Source organism: Mesoplodon mirus (assembly GCF_964341445.2).
Source record: "Mesoplodon mirus genome assembly, chromosome: 5".
Taxonomy (NCBI): Eukaryota; Metazoa; Chordata; class Mammalia; order Artiodactyla; family Ziphiidae; genus Mesoplodon; species Mesoplodon mirus.
Genome location: NC_138980.1, coordinates 1363782 through 1387167, shown reverse-complemented (window position 1 = coordinate 1387167; position 23386 = coordinate 1363782). Strand labels below are relative to the sequence as shown.

Sequence of the window (23386 nt, the reverse complement as noted above, 5' to 3'; positions counted from 1 at the left end):
AATGTAAATTGGTACAGCCACTACGGAGAACAGTATGGAGGTTCCTTAAAAAACTAAAAGTAGAGCTATTGGGTTGGCTAAAATGTTCTTTCGGTTTTTTCTAGATGGCTCTAGTAGCACTTAGTTGTCTTTAACTTCATTCGAAACAATCGAACACGTCAAAAGTGGTTTGCGAAGTTTCATGATGGAGATTTCTCACTGGACGATGCTCCACGGTCAGGTAGACCAGTTGAAGTTGATAGCGATCAAATCGAGACATTAATTGAGATCAACATTATACCATGCGGGAGATAGCCTACCTACTCAAAATATCCAAATCAAGCATTGAAAATCATTTGCACCAGCTTGGTTATGTTAATCGCTTTGATGTTTGGGTTCCACAGAAGCTAAGCGAAAAAAACCTTCTTGACCATATTTCCGCATGCGATTCTCTCTACCTAAACATAATGGAAAAGTTCTGTTTTTAAAAACAAATTGTGAAGGGCGATGAAAAGTGGATACTGTACAATAATGTGGATTGGAAGAGATCGTGGGGCAAGAGAAATAAACTACCACCAACCACACCAAAGGCCGGTCTTCATCCAAAGAAGGTGACGTGTTTTTTTGTGTGTGTTTTTTTTGTTTTTTTTTGGTTTTTTTGCGGTACGCGGGCCTCTCACTGTTGTGGCTTCTCCCGTTTCGGAGCACAGGCTCCGGACGCGCAGGCTCAGCGGCCATGGCTCACGGGCCCAGCCGCTCCGCGGCATGTGGGATCTTCCCGGACCAGGGCACGAACCCGTGTCCCCTGCATCGGCAGGCGGACTCTCAACCACTGCGCCACCAGGGAAGCCCAGTGATGTTTTTTATATGGTGGGATTGGAAGGGAGTCCTCTATTATAAGCTCCTTCTGGAAAACCAAACGATTAATTCCAACAAGTACTGCTCCCAATTAGACCAACGGAAAGCAGCACTCGACGAAAAGCATCCAGGATCAGTCAACAGAAAACTCATAATCTTCCATCAGGATAACGGAAGACCACACGTTTCTTTGATGACCAGGCAAAAGCTGTCACATTTTGGCTGGGAAGTTCTGATTCATCTGCTGTATTCACCAGACATTGCACCTTCGGATTTACATTTATTTCGGTCTTTACAAAATTCTCTTAATGGAAAAAATTTCAATTCCCTGGAAGACTGTAAACGGTACCTGGAACAGTTCTTTGCTCAAAAAGATAAAAGTTTTGGGAAGATGGAATTACGAAGTTGCCTGAAAAATGGCAGAGGGTAGTGGAACAAACGAGTGAATATGTTGTTCAATAAAGTTCTTGGTGAAAATGAAAAAGTGTCTTTTATTTTTACTTAAAAACCGAAGGCACTTTTTGGCCAACCCAATACCATATTATCCAGCAATCACACTCCTGGGCATATACCTGGAGAAAACCATACTTCAAAAAGATACATGTACCCCAATGTTCACTGCAGCACTATTTACAATAGCCAAGACATAGAAGCAACCTAAATGTCCATCAACAGATGAATGGATAAAGATGTGGTACATATATACAATGGAATATTACTCAGCCATAAAAATAAAATAATGCCATTTGCAGCAACATGGATGGACCTAGAGATTATCATACGAATTGAAGTAAGACAAAGACAAATATCATATGATATCACTTATATGTGAAATCTAAAAAAGTGATACAAATGAACTTATTTACGAAATAGAAACAGACTCACAGACTCAGAAAACAAACTTATGGGGACTTCCCTGGTGGCGCAATGGTTAAGACTCTGCTTGCCAATGCAGGGGACACAGGTTCGACCCCTGGGCCAGGAAGATCCCATATGCCACGGAGCAACTAAGCCCATGAGCCACAACTACTGAGCCGGCGTGCTGTGACCACTGAAGCCCTGCGTGCCGAGAGGTGCTCCGCAACAAGAGAAGCCACCGCAATGTGAAGCCCACACACCACAACGAAGAGTATCCTCCACTCACTGCAACTAGAGAAAGCCCACATGCAGCAACAAAGACACAACGCAGCCAAAATAAATTTAAAAAAACAAAACAAAAAAAAGTATGGTTACCAAAGGGTAAGGGGGGGGAATAAATTAGTAGGTTGGGATTAACATATATACACAATGCTATATATAAAATAGATAATCAATAAGCACCTACTGTATAGCACCGGGAAGTCTACTCAATACTCTGTAATAACCTAAATTGGAAAAGAATCTGAAAAAGAATACATATATGTATAACGAAATCACTTTGTTGTACACTTGAAACTAACTCATTGTAAATCAACTACACTCTGATAAAAAAAAATTTTTAATTAAAAAAATGTTTAAAAAGGGCAGCCAACATCCAATCCACCAGTTTTTTGCCATCAGAGAATATACTGAGTTGCAAAAGATTTATGTCTCAAGAGAAGGCCAATATCCAAATTTTAATGTAAAATTTTTTTGATTTCTAAAATCTGCAACTTAAATTTTTTTTTTTTTTTTTTTTTTTTGGCTGTGTTGGGTCCTCACTGCTGCGCGCAGGCTTTCTCTAGTTGCTGCGAGCGTCTGGCCCAAGCCACATAGTTGAGTAACAGATAGTCATCACAATTATTCTCGTCTGCCATGTGCTCCTTAGTTAATTGGTTTTATTATTATTATCACCATTTAACTAATTAATAGCAGAGTCCGGATCTTCTGATTCCCAGCCCACCACAGGGTGCTCTTTCCTGCCAAGTTGTAGATTTTAGCTATTAAAAAAAAAAGTCCTGTTTTCCTGCCTCACCTGTCCCACAGTTTCCTTACCCGCTCTTTTAGGGCTTGTTCTGAAAACTGCTGCAGAAAAATCACTAAGTAGAAGTAAAGTATGAAATGAAAATGAAAAAGAGGAAATAGTGTCACAAAAAAAACTACGGCCATGTGGGCTGTGCCCAAGCCAGGTTGGATGCACCACAACAAAAGGAGAAAGCCCAAGAATAACATCCACGAAAACAAGTCCTCCCAGGTGATGAGAACGTGGGTGCTTCTTATGATTTGCACTTTCCCGAGCTTTTTTAAAATGATAGAAAAGAAAGGAGGGCGATAAAGAGGAAGGCCCGTCGCGAACACGAAAAACTAGCAGCAAGGGCAAAGCGCCCGCCCGCGCCGAGTCCGCTGCCTGCCGGGACCACGTGACAAGACCAAGATGGCCGACGGGGAAGACCGGTGCCGGGCGGGGCAGGAGCCGGGGCCGGAGCCGGGAGAAGAGTTTGAGATCGTGGACCGGAGCCAGCTGCCGGGCCCAGGAGAACTGCGGAGGGTGGCGAAGCCGCGTGCGGCGGCGGAAGGCTGGTCGGCGCCCATCCTGACCCTGGCGCGGAAGGCCACTGGCAACCTGTCGGCGAGCTGCGGAAGCGCGCTGCGCGCGGCCGCTGGGCTGGGCGGCGCGGACGGCGGCGCGGACGGCGCGGCGCGCGCAGGTAGGCTCCGGCTGGGCGCGACCCACGAGCTTTCTGTGGGACTGTTGGTGGGACCGAGGCTGGCAAGGGTGCTTAACCGACTCATCCTGTTAGACAGGTTGTTAAAAAAGCATCCTGTTAACTCGCCTAACTACTCGTCTGTTTTCTTTATACCGTGTGTCCATGCCGAGATAAATACGTGGGCGTGGGTGGCCTGAGATTGGGGCGACTTCACTTCTAGTTGTGTTCCCCAGGCAGCATTCTTATTCTCACTGGTGAACTTTACACTTTAAAATGTACGAGTTTAAGCTTAGGTAGTCCTTATTAATTTTTAAAGGACTTACTTAAGAAATGAAACAGTACTGTTCTCTGCTTTAAATCTCAAAATGCCATCCTGGCTCACACCTCCAGTTGTTGACGGCGCATCCCGACTCACCGGGGAGTCAAAGCACCAAGGCGGAATTAAGGGGTTGAGGGTTCCAGGTGAGCTCTACAGCCAACTAGCTGTGTCATGCAGAAAAGTCATCACATATCCCAGCCTGTTAAATAGGAATTTTGTGGTTCACCCAATGATCTCTTATAGTCCTTTTAAGCCTTTGTCATCTATAACAGAGTTTCAGCAAGTGAGTAAGAATGGAAACATTAAATGATTATGATATTTAGAGTGTGACTTAGCCCTGTAAAGCCAAATATTTAGAGCTGTGCCAACCAATACAGTAGCCACTACCCACATGTGATGTTTAAATGTTAAAAATTCAGTTCCTCAGTCACAACAGCCACATTTGAAGTGCTCAGTAGTCTACACGTGGCTAGTGGCTACTGTATTGGATTGTGCAGTGAGAAGATTTTCATCACACGAAGTGCTGTGGGGCAGAGTTCACTAAAGACTGTGGCGTGCTCTCTAAGAAGCATTATAGTGTGCCTTTGAGGTTCCTTTTTTTTTTTCACAAGTACTCTTTTTTAATATTTATTTTATTTTATTTTTTTGGCTGCGTCAGGTCTTAGTTGCAGCACTTGGGATCTTCATTGAGGCGCACACGATTCTCTCTAGTTGTGGCGCGCAGGCTCCAGGGCGCCTGGGCTTTGTGGTTTGCTGTATGAGGGCTCTCTCATTGAAGCGTGCGGGCTTAGTTGCCCCGCAGCATGTGGGATCTTAGTTCCCCAGCCAGGGATCCAACCAGCGTCCCCTGCATTGGAAGGCGGATTCTTTACCACTGGACCACCAGCAAAGTCCCTGCCTTTGAGGTTTCTTCATTCCATCCTGTCCAATGTATATTTGATGTAGAAGTCAGCACTGGCACCAGGATGGTGAATTGTGACAGTTTCATTGGTTAAGAAAGATTAATGAGTAAAGTTTAAAATCTGACTTGAGACAGAAAACAATATTTCTTTGGCGATAGATAGTAGGACTAGAAGGTAACGAAGGAGCCTGTTTGACTCAGGAATCTAGTTGCCACTAGCTCGCTACCTTTACACACATCAATGGGTGTTTGATTGTATGCCCACCATTGGTGGTCAGTCCTGAGAGTCAAGGCATGGGGTCTTCTGGAGGCTTCTTAGCAAGCAAATAATACATGTTAACTGTTTGGTGATAAGTAAAATGTGCCAGTGCCTAGAACTGTGCCTAGCACAGAATAATAAATATTTGTTGAACAAATGCATATTTGAAAAATACTTGTTTTCTATTTATGGTAATGCTATAAATAATACCTAGCACTTATATTGTGCTTCCTAGGTGCCAGATATTAGTCTTAGGTCTGTACATACATTAGTTCATTTAATCTTCACAATAATCCCAGGTGATCGCTGAACTGGCTTCATGATGTGCAATCAATGCAGGCTTTAATCAGTGTGATTGTGCAGGGCCAGGTACTCAGAAGTGCCCCATGATAGAAATTCTTACGAATTTTATCTTTGAATTTGTATTAAGTGAAGTCTGATGGGACAAAGGGAGCATGTGTGGGGGCCTTGGAGCCGGGCTTTTGTGTGGTCCCATCTTCCACTGTCTTCCTGGGACAGCTTCTCGGCTGCGCTGGTCCACTTGAACTGCCCTGGGGCTTCTCCCCACCCCTCCCTGACCACACTGCATGACCAGTGCCGCCCCAGGGAGGGTTGGAGTTACGCTGTCTGACTTTCAGGGTGGGGCCAGGTATGCACTGGCCTGCCCCGGGCTGGCAGCGCCACAGCACCTGCGGCAGGCACTGGGCAGCAGCCTCTCACCCACCCAACCAGATAGGGACTAACCCTGTCACTTAAGGCCATGGGAGGGAGAGGTTGACTTCATGCCTCCTCCCACATAGCCTGCCCCACGTGGTAGGTACCGTTATTATCCCCTATTTATAAAGAGGGAAACCGCATTAAAGAGAAGTAATTTGACAAAGTTACTTAGAAATGGCAGAGCCAGGACTTGAACCAAGCCAGGCTGCCTCTCAAGCCTGTGCTCTTAGTCACATCACCTCAATGCCTTGATGCCTTTAAATAATTTTATAAGTAAAATGCTGTAATATATACATATGGATTTTTAATTAGTCAATTTAAAGAAAATATTAAGTAAATAACTGCCACTCAAATCTGGCGAAAATTGTAAACATGGCTTACTGAGGGCAGAAGTGTGGGGAACACCTGGGATGAGCTATGTGGCTGGTCTCCGAGAGTAACACAGATTTGAAGCCATCAGGTAGGACAGGAGTGGGGATGGGGAAAAGGAACTGAACCCTGGGTAGCATGCACTGCAGAGGCCTCAGAAAAGCAGGTCAGGAGAAGATGGCGGCCACCACTCCAGTCAGGGCTGGCTCATTTCATCTCTTTTCCATTGATCTGCTTATCTGCTTACAAAAGCAGTGAGAACAGAGATTATTCAGAGGGAGTGGTGAAGGAGCGGAGACTGAATGTGAGCAGCACTCTTGCCAGATAAAATTTTTTTGGTGATACAGGTTTAAGGAAAAAGCTGTGGAATGTCATGGAATGTGGAACGCTTTGAATACTTGTTTTAAAACCTTATCCCACGTGGGGTCTGGTAGCACAACTTTCCACAATGATTGCATTCTCTGTAGTTATCTTGTTTGGTTTTTTGGTATTTTTTCTAAAGGTAATACACATGGTAAAACAAAAACAAAAATCAAACTGTACTAAAGGACACTCAGTGTAGAATAAGTCCTCCTTCCCAGAAACTGTCCCCAATCCTACTGTATTTCAGAGTGTCTGTGCATGTAACATGTGCTTTCATCTCTATACACACAGTTTTCACACAAACCACAGTATACACACACAGGGTTCTACATCATGCTTTTTAAAGTAATGCCTCCTCCTAAAGCAGTGGTCCCCAACCTTTTTGGCACCAGGGACCAGTTTCATGGAAGACAATTTTTCCACAGACTTGGTGGGGGGAATGGTTTCCGGATGATTCAAGCACATTACATTTATTGGGCACTTTATTTCTATTATTATTACATTGTAATATACAGTGAAATAATTATACAACTCACGATAATGCAGAATCAGGGGGAGCCCTGAGCTTGTCTTCACTTGCCACTCACTGATAGGGTTTTTTTGTTTGTTTGTTTGTTTGTTTGTTTTTCCGGTATGCGGGCCTCTCACTGTTGTAGCCTCTCCCGTTGCGGAGCACAGGCTCCGGATGCGCAGGCCCAGCGGCCATGGCTCACGGACCCAGCCGCTCCGCGGCATATGGGATCCTCCCAGACCGGGGCACGAACCCGTATCCCCTGCATCGGCAGGCGGACTCTCAACCACTGCGCCACCAGGGAGGCCCACTGATAGGGTTTTGATATGAGTCTGCAAGCAGTTGATTTATTACAGTCTCTGTGCAGTCAAACCTCTCTGCTGATGATGATCTGTATTTGCAGCCGCTCCCCGGCGCTAGCATCACTGCCTCAGATCATCAGGCATTAGATTCTCATAAGGAGCGCGCAACCTGGATCCCTCGCATACACAGTTCACAGTAGGGTTCGTGCTCCTATGAGAATCCAATGCCGCCGCTGATCTGACAGGAGGCAGGACTCAGGTGGTAACGCGAGTGATGGAGAGCAGCTGTAAATACAGGTGAAATTTCGCTCACTCACCCGCCACTCACCTCCTGCTGTGTGGCCCACTTCCTAACAGGCCACAGACCAGTACCGGTCCGTGGCCCAGTGGATAGGGACCCCTGTCCTAAAGGATGAATAACAAAACACACTGAAGAAGTCATTCTTTAATTTTAAAAGTATTTAGATATATATTTGGCATTAGGTAGGTGATATGTGTTATACCTTTCTCTGTTGTCTTCCATGGCACATTTTTTTTCCATGTGTCAGAGCACTTCTGCACAAGTGATATTGCTCCTTCCGAAATGAAGTACAATGACTGTTTCATTTCACATTGCTGAACTCCTTAAGTTAGCCATTGAGATAAGTGAAAATTCTGGAAAATTAGGAAACTGTAAAGTGGTTTTCTTCATTGTCAGTACAGGGTAACACCATACTGTATTATAAGATCTTTCAAGACACCAAAGGGCTAATCAAAACTAAAACTCAAATTTATAAAGAATCTAGTTAATTCTGTATAATTCAGAACCCGATCAAAAAACAAAAAAACATCTGTAGAATCCACTCCCTGAAGTGAATACTTATTCTCTACACCAAAGGTATAGAGCAGCCCTTTGAGATGTTTGTGGCTGGTAGTTGCATTTTTTTCTATCCTGCATAGTTTATACTTAAATGCTTTTATAAGCATTTAAAATTTTTTTAGCCAATTACCAGGTTTTCCATAAAAATCCAGATCACCAGCTTCTCCTGAAAACTCCCATCTGGCACATATGATCAATCAGCATTCCTCCAGCAAGAAGGTGGCTGCACGTTCTCTCCAGCTTGTCCTCTCATTGGGTCACTCTTTTATGTTACAGGCCCAGCCCCTCTACAACAGTCAAGGTCGAGATCCCTGATCAGACCATTTACTTGGCAATTCAATAAGTGTAGAATTTTGTGACATTCTGTGTGTTATGTTGAACTATTATTAACAAAGCTTAGAGATGTGAACAGCTTAGCCAAGGTCACAAAGCTAATAAAATTGAGAGATGAAACAGCTTAAAGATCCTTCCAGCTCCAATTTTCCATGACCCTAAATTGAGCTCAAATGGGAATAGGTGACTAACCCAACCAGGGGATGGATGAGATGACTGCAGAACACTGCTGTGTTCCCAGGAACGATGGTAGGAGCCACTGCCTTAAGCACTAGTCTTCACGTTTTTTGTTCACATGACCCCTTAAAAAAAAATCTTCGGCTTTTAAAGTTGATACATAAAATTCTTCATCATAATTTTAAAGTTTAGAATACATTTTCTGGTTTATTGTAAAATTGACTTTTGAAAATAAAACCATGATATCATTCTTTTAAGTGTATCAAGTGGTGTATAAATACCTTAATGATTTGATAACACTACCATCCATCTTAAAAATAAATAACAAGTTAATTAATATTTGAAATTTTTACATTTTTCCCCTTTATTCCTTGGACTTGAATTTCCAATCCACTTACATATGTTTAAATTTTTTTTATTGGTCATCCTATCATACATCTCAGAAAAAAATATGTAAATTAATTAAAATGTAATAAACTTTTCTTGTGACTAAAGCTGAGTGTATAAAATATTTTTTTCTTGGGCTTCCCTGGTGGTGCAATGGTTAAGACTCCGCCTGCCAATGCAGGGGACACGAGTTCAAGCCCTGGTCCGGGAATATCCCACATGCCACGAGCAACTAAGCCCGTGCACCACAACTACTGAGCCTGCACTCTAAAGCCCACGAGCCACAACTACTGAAGCCCACGCGCCTAGACCCCATGCTCTGCAACAAGAGAAGCCACCACAATGAGAAGCTCACACACCGCAACGAAGAGTAGCCCCCTCTCGCCACAACTAGAGGAAGCCTGTGCTCAGCAACAAAGACCCAATGCAGCCAAAAATAAATAAATAAAATTAATTAATTTTTAAAAATTTCTTTTTCTTCTGGAACAAATTACCATTAGAATTATTAGTAATGCTAAGTTAATTAAAGGAATATAAATATAATTTTATAAGTAATTATACATAAATTTTTCTTGGAATTACTTCTCTTCATGAGCTGGTGTTGGTTTTTTCATTAGCATGTACTTGTAGATGAATAAATATATATTTACTGATAAAATGTGATAGGACTCAGAATCAATTTTATTCCTATTTTTTGATTTTTTATAGATGTGATCCTTGAGAAATCTGGCTCATATAAATAAGAAATAGAAATGGACAGGTTTTTTTTTTCCCCCATTGGTAAATTCTACCAAACATTTTTTTAAGTTTTATTGAAGTATAGTTGATTTACAATGTTGTGTTAATTTCTGCTGTACAGCAAAGTGACTCAAGTATGAAATGGACAGTTTTGTTATAGTAATGTTGTTCAATCTTTGAACTCCTTCTAAGTTATATGCCCCAACTCACATTGATCTAATGTCAAAATTTTGTTCATTTTTGTTGAAATATTCATTTTGTTCAAATGAAAATCACCTTACTTGCAAAAGGATGCAACCTAGTCACATTAAAGAAATTTCTCTACCTCTGGGAAGTTCCCAAAAAAGGCTTTATCAAGACTTATCAGATGATAATTATGCCTTATAATTCTTTCACTTTGTTTAACTCAGAACACTCAAAATGGTTGGGGATATCTAAACATTGCTTATTTCATTACACCTTGCCAATACAATATTTTTTGACAAAAAGAGTTAGTTTAGGGAATTCCCTGGCTGTCCAGTGGTTGGGACTGCATACTTCCACTGCAGGGGACACGGGTTTGATCCCTAGTCAGGGAACTAAGTCCCATATGGCCAAAATTAATTAATTAATTAATTATTTAAAAGTTAGTTTACATGTACTTGAAATCCATTTTCATCAAAAACTTGGAGCTGCAGTTTGGCTCATTTAATTTATTGAATGTGTCCATCAAGTTAATGGCACATCCAAGGGATGAGTATTGAAACTGACTGAAAACAATTATATATATTCATATTTGTGGGGGAAAATTTTTTTTTAACTCTCTAAATTCAGGATACCCAGCAGAGGGCTGGAGACCAACCCTCTCTCCCAAGACCAAGTTTAAGTACAACAAAGCAATGAGAGACTGGAAGCTCTTCATGTTTTGGGTGACTTGATTAATCATCAAAGGAGGTTTCACCTCCATTTGGTGTGAGACTTTCTGCACCCCAGGTCAGTGCATCAAGAGGAAGATATGGGGGCTTCCCTGGTGGTGCAGTGGTTAAGAATCCGCCTGCCACTGCAGGGGACACGGGTTTGCGCCCTGGTCCGGGAAGATCCCACATGCCGTGAAGCAACTAAGCCCGTGCGCCACAACTACTGAGCCTGTGCTCTAGAGCCCATGAGCCACAAGTACTGAAGCCCGCGTGCCTAGAGCCCATGCTCTGCAACAAGAGAAGCCACTGCAATGAGAAGCCTGCGCACCGCAACAAAGAGTAGACCCCACTCGCCGCAACTAGAGAAAACCCGCGTGCAGCAGCGAAGACCCAATGCAGCCAAAAATTAAATAAATGAATAAATAAATACGTTTATTTTTTTAAAAAAGAGGAAGATATGGGACAAGGAGTGAATTGTGGTTCTTCTGTAGAGTGGAAGAAGAAAGAGTGCCTGTGAAACTTGAGGATCTAGAAATCGACTTCCTTAAAATATCTGGGCCTGCCTAGCCCTCCGTAGGACTTCCTGCGTACGTATTCCCATTCGAACGACACTAGACTTCCTTTTTAGACCGGGGATTGGTATCTTCTTTACGAATAGATCTTTACAAATTGCTTCTGTGGTTATTGGTCTATTCAGGATTTCTCCCTCTTCTTGTTGGGGTTTTACAATTTCTATTCCCTTTGCCTGTCATCCATTTCATTAAACTTTTCAAATTTATAAATGTAATACATAAGATTCTCTCAAAATTTAAAAATAATTATACCACTCCCACCCAAATGCTTTACTTAAAGTCCACTTTTCTTTTTCCACACCATGATGAAAGGTTTAGACCGATTTTTCTTTCCCAGCAGCTGTCCTCTTGGGTTTTGATGAGAATTTAGAATTTTCAGTCCCAGGCTGTCTCTAGTCTCAACCATATTTACTTAATACCTGTATTATAAATTCACAGTCATAATATCATTCTTTTCGATTTACCTACACATATATATGCTCTTTTAACTATTTATATGTCCATATTATTTACTGCCCATGAAATAAAGCAGGTAGACAAAGGATTAATATCCAGAATATACGGACCAATAAAACAAAGGCAAACAAATAAAGAAAGTTAAAAGATTTAACAGGCAATTCATAGAAGGAATAATAGGAGACAAACATGAAAAGCTGCTTAACATCTGTAATGAACAACTGCAAACTAAAACAATAAGATCCCCACCCCACCCCACGCCCAATCCATTTAAAAGACCGAACGATGGCGCAGGTGCGGAGGGAGGGGCGCGTTGGCCCGGGATATTTTTCCTTCCGGGAGTAGGTTATAGTTTGGGGTCTATATTATTAATTTCTTGAGTGACAGTTTCCTGGGCTTGCGATGACACTTGGTAAGAATTTGTCATGGATATCTGATATTGACTACAAACTTTTACTCTCAAAGTGACAAGGTTAATGGAGTTGAAAAGCAGCTGAGTTCATTTTATTCTAACGGTTTTATTTACAAAAGAAGTGTAAAACTCGTAATTGTCCACTAATTGTGGACGAAAGATGGGTAACAACGAAAATTTGAGTCCATTACTGAGGAACTGACGCTTCCCCGAAGGCTCCGGCTGGCACTATCAGGCAAAACAACCGGCTCAGAAAGCCCTATGGCGGGTGTGCGGACCAACACAATCAACCCCGGAAGCCACTACCTCCGTCCGGACGGCTGAAAAGTCAAAATGGCGCCCGTGAGCTCCATGGGCGTGGCCTCGAGCTGGACTCCTCCAATAGGAACGAGAGGGGGAGGAGCACTTTCCCAGCAAGCCTTCTTGCTTGGGGCAGGGCTTCCTGGAGTTTGCGCCCTTCCATTAGTCAAAAATGGAATGGGGCTGTGGGAGAAGCCATTCGCGGTGAGTCTTGGTAGGGTCGTCGCCGTAGCAACGCGCTGAGCTACCTGGGAGAGTCCTCTAGAGTCTGACCCACGTCCCCCGCCGCCCACATGCGGCTGTGACCTCCCGGGGTCAGGGCCCGGCTGGCTGCGATCTCCGGTTAACCCGCACGTCCGCGTTCCGAGCAGACCGCCTGGCCGGTCTTCCCTCCATTGTTCCGCGTCCAGCCTCCTCACCCTGGGCTACACTCAGTCCACTAACGAAGCTGTCCCCGCTTCTGTCCTCCAGTTTCCAAGTGCCAGATGATGGAGGAGCGTGTCAACCTGATGCACATGATGAAACTCAGCATCAAGGTCTTGCTCCAGTCCGCCCTGAGCCTGGGCCGCAGTCTGGATGCAGACCATGCCCCCTTGCAGCAGTTCTTTGTAGTGATGGAGCACTGCCTCAAACATGGGCTGAAAGGTGAGCCTGAGGGCGGGTTCGGGGGCTTGAAAAATTCGGGCTAGCTGTTTCCCAGCATCATCAATGCCAAACGTTGTTCTGGGTGCTGGTGCTGTTCTTGTGCACACAAGACAGTGCACAAGAGAAACAAGGTCCCTACCCACAAGACGCGACATTCTAGAGAAGCGCTGTCCAATAGAAATGCCGTGCAAGCCACATGCGTATTTCTAATGTTCTAGTAGACACGTTTAAAGAAACGGAAAAGAAACAGATGAAATTACTTTTAGTAATTTACCCCAATATAGCCAAAATATTATCATTTTGACACATATAATCAGTATAAACCTTACTAATGAGATATTTTGCATTCTTTTTTACACTGAGGCTTAAAGATCCACCGTGTGTTTTATACTTACAGCACATCTCAATTGCACTGGCTACATTTCAGTAGCACTTGTGGCTAGTGCCTACCTTGGACAGCACAGTTCTAGAAGAGGAGACAGACAACAAACTCAGAAGCAAACATAATTACAAAATGCTACAAATTCAGGGAGGCAAAATAGGTTAAATGATAGAGAATCAAGGGAAAAACCTTTCAACTAGGGTGAGAGGCGAAGGTCTTTCTGGGGAGGTGAAATGTGAGCTGAGACCTAAAAGAGAAGAAGGAGTCAACCTTGCAAATGTTTGGGGCAAGAGCCTTCCTAGAAAGACAGAACAAAACAGGTGCGAAGTCCTGAGTGGGACCAACCTTGGTTTCAGGAAGACACCAAGTAACTGAGGCATGCTGGGAAGGAGGAGGTGAGGTCAGGGCAGTTGGGATGGGCTGGATCACATTAGGCCTTTATAGGTCAGGTGAGGAGCTGGATTTTATTCTAAGAGTATTTAGAAGATTTTCAGCAAGGGAAAAACAAGATCTAACTTATATTTGTAAAAGAACTTCCAGCTATGTGGAGGACAGATTAGAAAGGTGGGGAGGTGACGGTATTAGGAGCAGGGAAACCCATTAGGAGATTATTGCAGCAGTTCAGGTGAGGGATGGTGGTGATGATTTGAAATCAAGAATTGACTTTGGCATCATGGTGGTGATGATTTGAAATCAAGAATTGACTTTGGCATAGGAGGGAGAAAGGGCAAGGATTTCACAGGTGATCATTTGAGCATTTGTTTTATTTCATGGTCAATAAATACTTGAAAGAAAGAGCCTAGTGGGTATATCAGAGAAACCCTTTCATTAGAGGAAGGGAGACCTCATTTGGTACCTGGCCTCTTCCAGTCCCCAAGACTGAATCAGAAGGAGTAAGCAGTGCAGCTCCACAGCATTCATTTGGCTTTTGGGAGAGAGACTGTGGGACCCTGAAGACATTTTGCAACCTGTTCTTATGAATAACACTTCTGTTTTCCCTTTTAGTTAAGAAGAGTTTTATTGGCCAAAATAAATCTTTCTTTGGTCCTTTGGAGCTGGTGGAGAAACTTTGTCCAGAAGCATCAGATATAGCCACTAGTGTCAGAAATCTGCCAGAATTAAAGTGAGTGAGAAGTAGTTACATCAATGTGATGTTTTAAGAAAACTTCCTTGTATTTATCAATTTCTCTATTCCTTGCCGATAAAGTGTTTTCTAATTTAGAACAAATTGTAGCAAAAGCTACACTCTACTTAGACTTTAATCCCAGCTCTGCTGCTCATTCTCCACATAAGCTTGAGAAAATTTGCCCCTCTCTGAGCCTCAGTTTCCTTTTCTCTAAAATGGGGACGGTGATTTCTGTGTGTCGTACAAGGTCAAATAGTGAAAAGGTGTTGTCACTCAAAGAGCAGTTACAGGAGGAAAAAGAGTTGTTACACTCCTGGAATTGCTGCTTCAGATGCACCTGGGTGCTTTGTGACCACCTAGAGGGGTGGGATAGGGAGGGTGGGAGGGAGACGCAAGAGGGAGGAGATATGGGGATATATGTATATGTATAGCTGATTCACTCTATTATAAGGCAGAAAATAACACACCGTTAAAAAGCAACTATACTCCAATAAAGATGTTTTTTAAAAAAAAAAGACTCACAGATGCACCTGGGCAGTTTTCTGAATAATACAGTTTGGAACAGATTTTAGATTCCAGGACAAGACACATTTCTGGAAAGGCTGGCACTAATGAATCATTTGCCTTATCTGGGTTTGCCCTTGGGATCCCTACGTATAGGCTCAAAATCAAAAACTGAATGGAACATGAAAAGGTGTATCGTGGAATCTGCATTGAGAAGGGGCCCTGGAGATCCTTAGGCCAATGCAAAAGTTCTCCCGGCAGAGTCTTTCACAGGGGACTCAACTGTCTAGCCTCTGTTTGACCTTCCCCTGCAGAGCCAGCTGATTCCATTTTTAGATAATAATAATAGCCACCACCATTAACTAAGGGCCTGCCGTGTGCCAGGCACTGTGCTAAGGACATTTCATTAGCTCGTTTTATCCTCCACAAATCCCTAGGGACTAAGCTGTTGGTGTCCCCAACTACAAGTGCAGAAACTGAGACTCACAGTAGTTAAGTAACTTGCTCAAGGTCCCTCGACAAGGGAGTGGTGGAACCAGGAAGAAAACACAGGTCTGCTGGTCTCTGAAACCCTCTAAATCCCACTAAACTCCATCGTTGCTGAGCCCTGTGCATTCATCGGACTTAAGCCTTCTGTCTCTGTCCCTGGTTCATCCCTCTGGGCCTATACCACCTAAGGTGAAAACCTTTAGCAGGCGACAACCTTTCATATATTTATTTGGTGACCCCCTCATGAGCCTCCTACGTCTTCTGCCTTGTTTCTTCCGTTCTTCTTTTTGATTTATTTGTTTGTTTGTTTGTTTGTTTATTTTTGGCGGCATTGGGTCTTCATTGCAGTGTGCACACTTCTCACTGCAGTGGCTTCTCTTGTTGCAGAGCACGGGCTCTAGGCACGTAGGCTTCAGTAATTGTGGCTCGCAGGTTCTAGAGCGCAGGCTCAGCAGTTGTGGCACAGTGGTTAAGAATCTGCCTGCCAATGCAGGGGACACGGGTTCGATCCCTCATCTGGGAAGATCCCACATGCCGCAGAGCAACGAAGCCTGTGCGCCACAACTACTGAGCCTGTGCTCTAGAGCCCACGCGCCACAACTACTGAAGCGCACATGCCTAGAGCCTGTGCTCTGCAACAAGAGAAGCCACCGCAGTGAGAAGCACACGCACCGCAACCAAGAGTAACCCCCCTTCACCGCAACTAGAGAAAGCCCGCGTGCAGCAACAAGGACCTAACACAGCCCAAGATAAATAAATTAAATAAATAAATTCTAAAAAAACAAAATAACCAAAAAAACAACCCTTTTTTCTTATGACATAACTTTTAATTAAGAAACAAAAAAGGCGCTTCTGTTAGCTTACTACTCAGAAAAAAAAACTACAGTTAATATCGTGGTCAGTATCCTAGATCCTTTCAGTGCATAGTCGGACAGACAAATAAATAAGATTTTATTCCCCTCCACCTCCCCCAGTGGCTTCATTATTGCACGGTTTCTCATGGAAGACAGTTTGGCACTATCCACAAAAACCACCAATACATCTACCCTTTGACCCAGCACTTCCACTTCCAGGAGTTTTATCTCGTACATGAAAATGACACATGTACAGAAATACCTGTTGCAGCATTATTTGTAACAGCGGAAGGTTAGAAACAGCCTAGATAAAAACCAGCTAAATTATAGGGCAGTCCAATACTGAAATGCTCTAAAGCTATGGAAAAATGAACGAAAAACTCCCTGTGTCTGGAAAGAATTTCAAAATGACAGATATTCAGTGAAATAAGCAAGTTGCAGAACAGCATACATAGCATACTAATTTTTTTGTAAAAAGGAGAGAAAAATAGAATTTATATTTATTTTCATATGCATAAAAATGTTTTGGAAGTGAACCTAAACTAAGAGCAGTATATGGTACAGAGGTGGGGAACTGGGGAAAAAAATCAAGTATTAAACCGTACATACTGTTTTGTGGCTTTTTTTCCCATTTAATATTAGATTTTAAACCTTTTGCCATAATAGTCATCCACATCATTTTTGTATAGCTCCTCCCACTTTGCTCTTTGTGGTTGTCTTCAAATTCTCATTTTCCAAACAGTGCAGTGGTGACCATCCCCAAACATACGTCTTTGTGTACCTCCTAAATTAGTTCCTTACGTGACTAGATGTAGAATTTTGATAACCTGCTGTCATTAAATTGCCAGCTAGAAAAATTGTACCAGTTTGCACTCCCACCAAGCAGCACACGTCGGTGTCCATTTTTCCTATCATGCCAACATCAGACATCTTTTTTTTCCTACTTTCTTTTCTTTCTTTTTTACTCTGGCTTTACATCATTTACTGAAGGGAGAAGGGGGGAATCCAGTCTTGTATTGATTACGTTGGGCGCCCTCTGACCCTTTGAGGCTGATATTGAATACAGCAGTGTCTCTAGTACCCTCTTGGGTGTTACAGATGCAGTTACTCTGCTTAGAACAGGATCGTTTTTTCCTTAAATAATGTTAGGTCCACAATTGGGAGGCCTTTCTTTTTCTTATAATGTTTAAAACAGATCTTTTCAAAATCGCACCTTTGAGATTGGTTGCACAACAACATGAATGTACCTAACAGTACTGAACAGTACAGTTAAAAATGGGTAAGGTGGTAAACTTTATGTTATGTGTATTTTACCACATGAGAAATAAAATTGTACCTTTGAGCTAATGCCCTAGAAATCTTGTGAGACTTCAACCCTTTAATAACTACGTTCTATATTCGTCTTTTGAAAGAAAATTTATCCGTTGTACAATCTAACCTGGTATTTCCTGACTCCCTGTGAAATTTTATGAATACATGAAAAGTTTTATCTAATTGTATTTGTTCCAGAAATCAGATGTTTCTGGCTTAAATTTTTTTTCCTATATTTTTTTGGGGGGGGATGCAGAATACATGCCCATGATACAGACTTCAAACAGTACCCAAAAGAATGCAGTGAGCCATTTCCTCAGCCTTACCAGACAGCGCGCTCCCCCAGCCCCCAGGGCAGCTCTATTACAGCGTCCTCTGCATTCACAAGCATGTGTGTGCGTGAACATGTGTTTCTCCTTGGCTAAGTTGGTTCTTTTCCCTTTGTTTCTTGTTGTTATTATTGTTATGTCATAATAGTTTGATTCTCTGTTTGAATTCCAGGACAGCTGTGGGAAGGGGCCGAGCTTGGCTTTATCTTGCACTCATGCAGAAGAAACTGGCAGATTATCTGAAAGTGCTTATAGACAATAAACATCTCTTAAGGTATTTCATCACCTGTCTTTGCTTAGCTTTTGCTTCGTAATTAGAACACAGTTCTGTAGATCATTCGGAATTAAAACAAGAATGTATAATGTACAGTTTTTATTCAAATTATTATTAAGTGTAACTATTCTGTGGCTTAGTTTTAAAATAGCAGTATTTTATTTTTTGAGCACTGATTTCTGAAAGTCTCTATGAATGAAGATGTATATTTTCATTTTGAGAAGTCATTTCGAAGATAGTTCTTCAAAAATACCTAAGATTAGGCACCCTGACAGCGTCCTCCATTAAGTCTCAACAAAATGGTACTTGACTGGATGATAATAGGGGAAAAATGACTTGAACTAGATTCAGTGGGCAATTTTAAAGTATAAAACCCTGCTTTTTGTAAGGGAACATATCTAGATTACCTGTTTTAGGATTCCACATTCAGTTTGTAAACTTTTATATCTCTTGGCATCAGTAAAGACGAACTGTCTATCTCTGAAATTTATGACTGGGTTCATTTTTTATATTTATAACTCTATAAACAAAAGTAACCATTATAAGAGGAACTTTCTCCAGGATATGATCATTTACAAGGAACAAATCTCTCCAGAGATAATTCTCTTATCTAACTGAAATAAAAATGTCTTTTACAGTCTCCCAGAATTTTCCATTGTTTTCAAGTCATGGCTTATTATTGAACATATCTTTTCATGATAAATACTGGTTTCAAATAGTTCATGTACTTTGTACTCTTCTTTGAGTACCGTTATACTGAGTAACTCTGAGGTACAGATTTTGTTCTAAACAACTAATTCTTAGGATAATAAGTTCTTATGTACTCACACACACGATGGTAAATTAGCTAATCGCTGGTGACCAGAGCAGTAATGGATGGAGCCTCACTGTGATGGCTGAGGTGACTTGGAGGTAAGGAAGTAAAAGCAGCCAGTGTTGTTCCATGGGACACAGGGAAGAGGGAAGAGTTTTATCCTTGGATGGGTGGTGGGGGAGGCTGTGGGATTCCACTTTACGTTGACATGAATGTAAGTGTAGAAGTAGTTCAAAGCAACACGAAAGAAGGAGCCAGGGTGGCCAAGAGGGGCAGAGTTATGTTCAGGAACACAGGAGCCAAGAGATGAGGAGGACTGGGCTCCAGGGTCCAAACAGAGGAGTTAACCCTAGACCAGAGGTAGGAGGAGTCCATTTTAATCCACAGGAAGAGAGGAGAGGCCAGAGAAGAGATATCAGCACTTAAAGTGAGAGAGGAAATAGAAGGAAGAAGGGAATTCACACAAGGGAGCCTCTGGCTCCTGATGACGTTGGCAGCCAGGCCATGAGCTAAGAGGTGAAAAGGCAGAGTAGGTCCAAGAGAAGGGTGGTGAAGGTGTTCCTGTTGTATCAATCTCTTTCAGTGAGTTCTATGAGCCTGAGGCATTAATGATGGAGGAAGAAGGGATGGTGATTGTTGGTCTGCTGGTGGGACTCAATGTGCTTGATGCCAACCTCTGTTTAAAAGGAGAAGACTTGGATTCTCAGGTAAAATGGGAATTTTGACTCCAGATCGAATGCCTTGTTTGGGCCAGAGATTTTACACAGGATCTGCAGACATATGCTGAACCTAAGGAAGAGGCATCTGGCACAGGGCTGTGCAAGGTGCAAGGTGCTGTGCTGGACCGGAGTGGAGAGCAGCTGGCGAAGGTCTTGGGGTAGGGTGAAAAATAGCTTGGGCAAAGGCACAGAGGGCATGGCATGTTTGGGAACGGGAAACAGTTCTCCGTGGCTAGAACACAGGATGCTCGATGAGTGAAGCGAAGTGGAGGCTGGCCCAGTTGTTAGGCCATCAGTGCCATGTTAGAGGCTTTAGTTTTTGTCCCTGAAACTTTGGAACTTAAAAACCTTTGGAGGTATTTAAGCAGTACACTGAAATGATCAGGCCTGGGATTGAAAAAGATCAAGCTAGCAACCATCCAGTTCATGAGTTAGAAGCAGCCAAGAATAGGGAAAGCAAAAACATTGAGCAGACAAGTCTGGAAGCCCCAGGCTGCATGGGGAGTGGGAAAATAGACTCAGGAGAGATTTGGGGAGTCAGATGGTAAAATGGAGCACAAATGAAAGTAGGCAGTAAGATGCAGAGTGCCCCATGGGGTGGGACAGCCCTCTTGACCAGGGCTGAGGCCTAAACTCGTGGTGGCAGGGACTGTAAATCAGGACACCCTGCCCCACCCTCACCTCCACCTCTTCAGGGCATCTGTAACTGGGCAGTGGCCCAGGCTTCTTCCCACTACATGTTTGGACATGAATCTAAAGCTTCCCCAATCCCTCCGTGACCAGGTCAGCTTTTTTTATTGTAACCTCTCCTCTCTCTCTTTTTTTTTTCTTTTTTTTCCTAGTAGTTTTCTTGTTATTGCCTGTTAAATATTTTTCAAAACATACAAAGAAGTTTTTTTGAAATATCACTTATAATCCCATTACACAGAAAGAGCTAATTCAGTGTTACATTTCAGGATACATCCTTGAAGCACATGAAGAAAGGTGTATGTGTGTATTTATATTTCAGAGACAGATGTTTGGAGTTCTCTTTTTTCATTAAACCAAAATATGATTATTCCAAGCACACCATTTTGCAATTTTTTTATTTAATAATATGTTCCACATAGCTCTTGATGTCAAGAGATATAAACCATTTTAAACAACTGCATAGTAATCCATTTTGTGAATGTACCATAATTTATTTAACCAATACTTATTAATGTAAGTTGTTTCCATGTTATAACAATAGTGTTATAAACATCCTCATACTTCTTTTTACTCTTGCCTGTTTATTTTCTTAGGATAAGTTTTGAGATTGCTGTGTCAGAGTGTACACATTCTGCATGAGTGTTGTGATGACATGTGAGCATTCTTGGTCTTTTTTAATCTGAGAGAAAAATAACTCTTCATCTCAAATTTATATTTTTGAGAACTAGGAAGATAAAGTATTTTTTTCATGTTTTATTTGCCATTGGTGGTTCACCTGTTCATATTCTTTGCCCATTTTTTTGAGTTTTCCACCTTTTTCCACTCCTTTATTATTGATTAAGGATATTTACCATTTGTCAGAATATTTGTTATAAATTTTTTTTTCTGCTGTCTTGGGGCTTGTTTTCCCTGTAGACTTTTTTTTTGGCAGTCATATTTAATGGACTTTTCCTCTATACCTTCTAAGGTATTGTGCTTAGAAGGCCCTTCAACGTCTAAAACTTAACCTAATTTTTTAAATCACATGTATATTTTTTACATTTAAATGATCTGCCTGTTATTCGTTTTGACATAGTGTGACGTAGAGGTCTCGATTTCTTCTGTAAGTACAGGAGTAAACTACTACGGCAGTACTAGTAAAGTTTTCTCAATATCATGTATCAAATATTATTTCCCTCCTAATTTGAAATCCCACCTTTATCTTGTGTTGAAATATCCATTATGCTCTGAGGCATAATGGACTCTGGACTCTCTATTTAGTCTCTGGATCTTTTTATTTCTATGCCAGTAACGTAGTCTTTTTTTTTTTTTTTTTTTTCCCGGTGCACGGGCCTCTCACTGTTGTGGCCTCTCCCGTTGCAGAGCACAGGCTCAGCGGCCATAGCTCACGGGCCCAGCCGCTCCACGGCATGTGGGATCTTCCCGGACCGGGGCGCGAACCCGTGTCCCCTGCATTGGCAGGCGGACTCTCAACCACTGCGCCACCAGGGAAGCCCTAATGTAGTCTTTTAATTACCAAAGCCACATAGTGTGTTTTACGCTCTGGCAGTTCACCTCCTGCCTACTTTGTTGTACTTCTTTCTCAGATATAGTTGAGGCTGTCCATTCTGCCAGGTGACCTTGAACATCATTTTGTCAGATTCCAAAATAAAAATTTAATTAGAATTTTTATTAAATAATAGATGTGATTGAGCCCCCTGGCCTATTCTTATCTTTAATACCTCTTGTATGTCACCATAAAGTATGAGTATTTGCTATTGCACCCTGAGGGATCCTCTTTCTCATGTTTAGAAAGCACTGTTCTGTTCTAACTTACTTTATATTTTTTATTTAAAAATGAATATTGAATGCTGTCAAATACCTTTTTTGGCATCTATTGAGATGTCATATCCATTTTTAACCCATAATTATAATTGAATTGATTCTTAGGTTTCCTATTGTGATATCATAAAATAAACCTTACTTGGTCATCGTGCGTTATTCTTTTAGTATACTCCTAGATTTAATATGTCTGTGGTTTATTTGGAAATTTTGTATTTCTCCTTAAAAGTGACACTGGTCTGAATTTTCCTTTTCTCTACTGTCTTTGTCACTTTTCAGTGTCAGGATTGTATAACCTCATAAAATAAACTGGATGATATTCTTTTCTTTCTTGTTTTCCACAGCAGTGTATTAGAGCAGGAATTATTTTTCTTTAAAGGTTTGTTAAAACTTGCTGGTATGACAGTTTCAGCTTTATGCAAAAGCTTTATGGTCCTCATGCTTTGACCACTTTAATTTTTTGCATAGCTTTGGTCAATTTATTGGTTTCCTAAGTCTTAGAAAAATTTTTAGTCATTTATAGTTTTCCAGAAATCATTTGTTTCATTCAGACCTATTAGTTGCATGAGAGTATTTTCTTACAGCTTTTTAAAATCTCACTTTTCTAAATTGTAATACTTGGTAGAGATTTGTCTACTGTGTTGAGCTCGAAGAACCAGGCCTTGCTTTTACACATCACTTCTGCTTTGAGAGGAGAGCTTTGTTTCCTAGTCCATTAATTTCTACTTTGGGTATTCTTTCTCATTCCTTCTGTTGTTGCTTTTTTTCCAGTCAAATATATCTTTCTTTTTTAATTATTTTTGTATCACAAAAGAAATGCATGCTTGTTGTAAAAAAGTTAAGCAATTACAGAAGAATGTAAAGTGAAAAGTGAAATTCAAGCTCCCCTTCTCCTCTCCCCATTCAGTCCCAGTCTTGTCCCCACAGACAATGGTAAAACTTTGAGGGACTGTTTCTACTTTTCCTATGCATTTATGTATACATAGGTTTTGTTTTTAATTAAATCTTTTCTGGTTTTCTGTTGCAGTGTAACAAATTAACAGCCACATAAATGATTACAGTCCCTCATATTTGAGGTGACTCTTAAGCACGCCTGTGATCACGGGTAGTTGGT

The 23386-nt window shown here is 41.8% G+C and overlaps 1 protein-coding gene across 5 annotated transcripts in view; it reads left to right on the top strand.

The window, feature by feature from the left end:
* The first annotated feature begins 3158 nt into the window (after nt 1–3158).
* RUFY1 (RUN and FYVE domain containing 1) overlaps nt 3159–23386 on the top strand; it is a 55042-nt gene continuing 34814 nt past the window's right edge. For 2 of the 5 annotated variants that reach the window (XM_082622988.1, XM_082622989.1), the window contains exons 1-5: nt 3160–3443; nt 12786–12959; nt 14347–14464; nt 18127–18228; nt 19626–19749. In XM_082622988.1, coding sequence (XP_082479114.1) covers nt 3170–3443; nt 12786–12959; nt 14347–14464; nt 18127–18228; nt 19626–19749 — 792 coding nt within the window. In that variant the 5' untranslated portion in view covers nt 3160–3169. Of the gene's footprint in view, nt 3444–12450; nt 12519–12785; nt 12960–14346; nt 14465–18126; nt 18229–19625; nt 19750–23386 lie in introns of those variants that run through there. The other 3 variants (XM_082622986.1, XM_082622987.1, XM_082622990.1) reach the window with 3 other exon arrangements.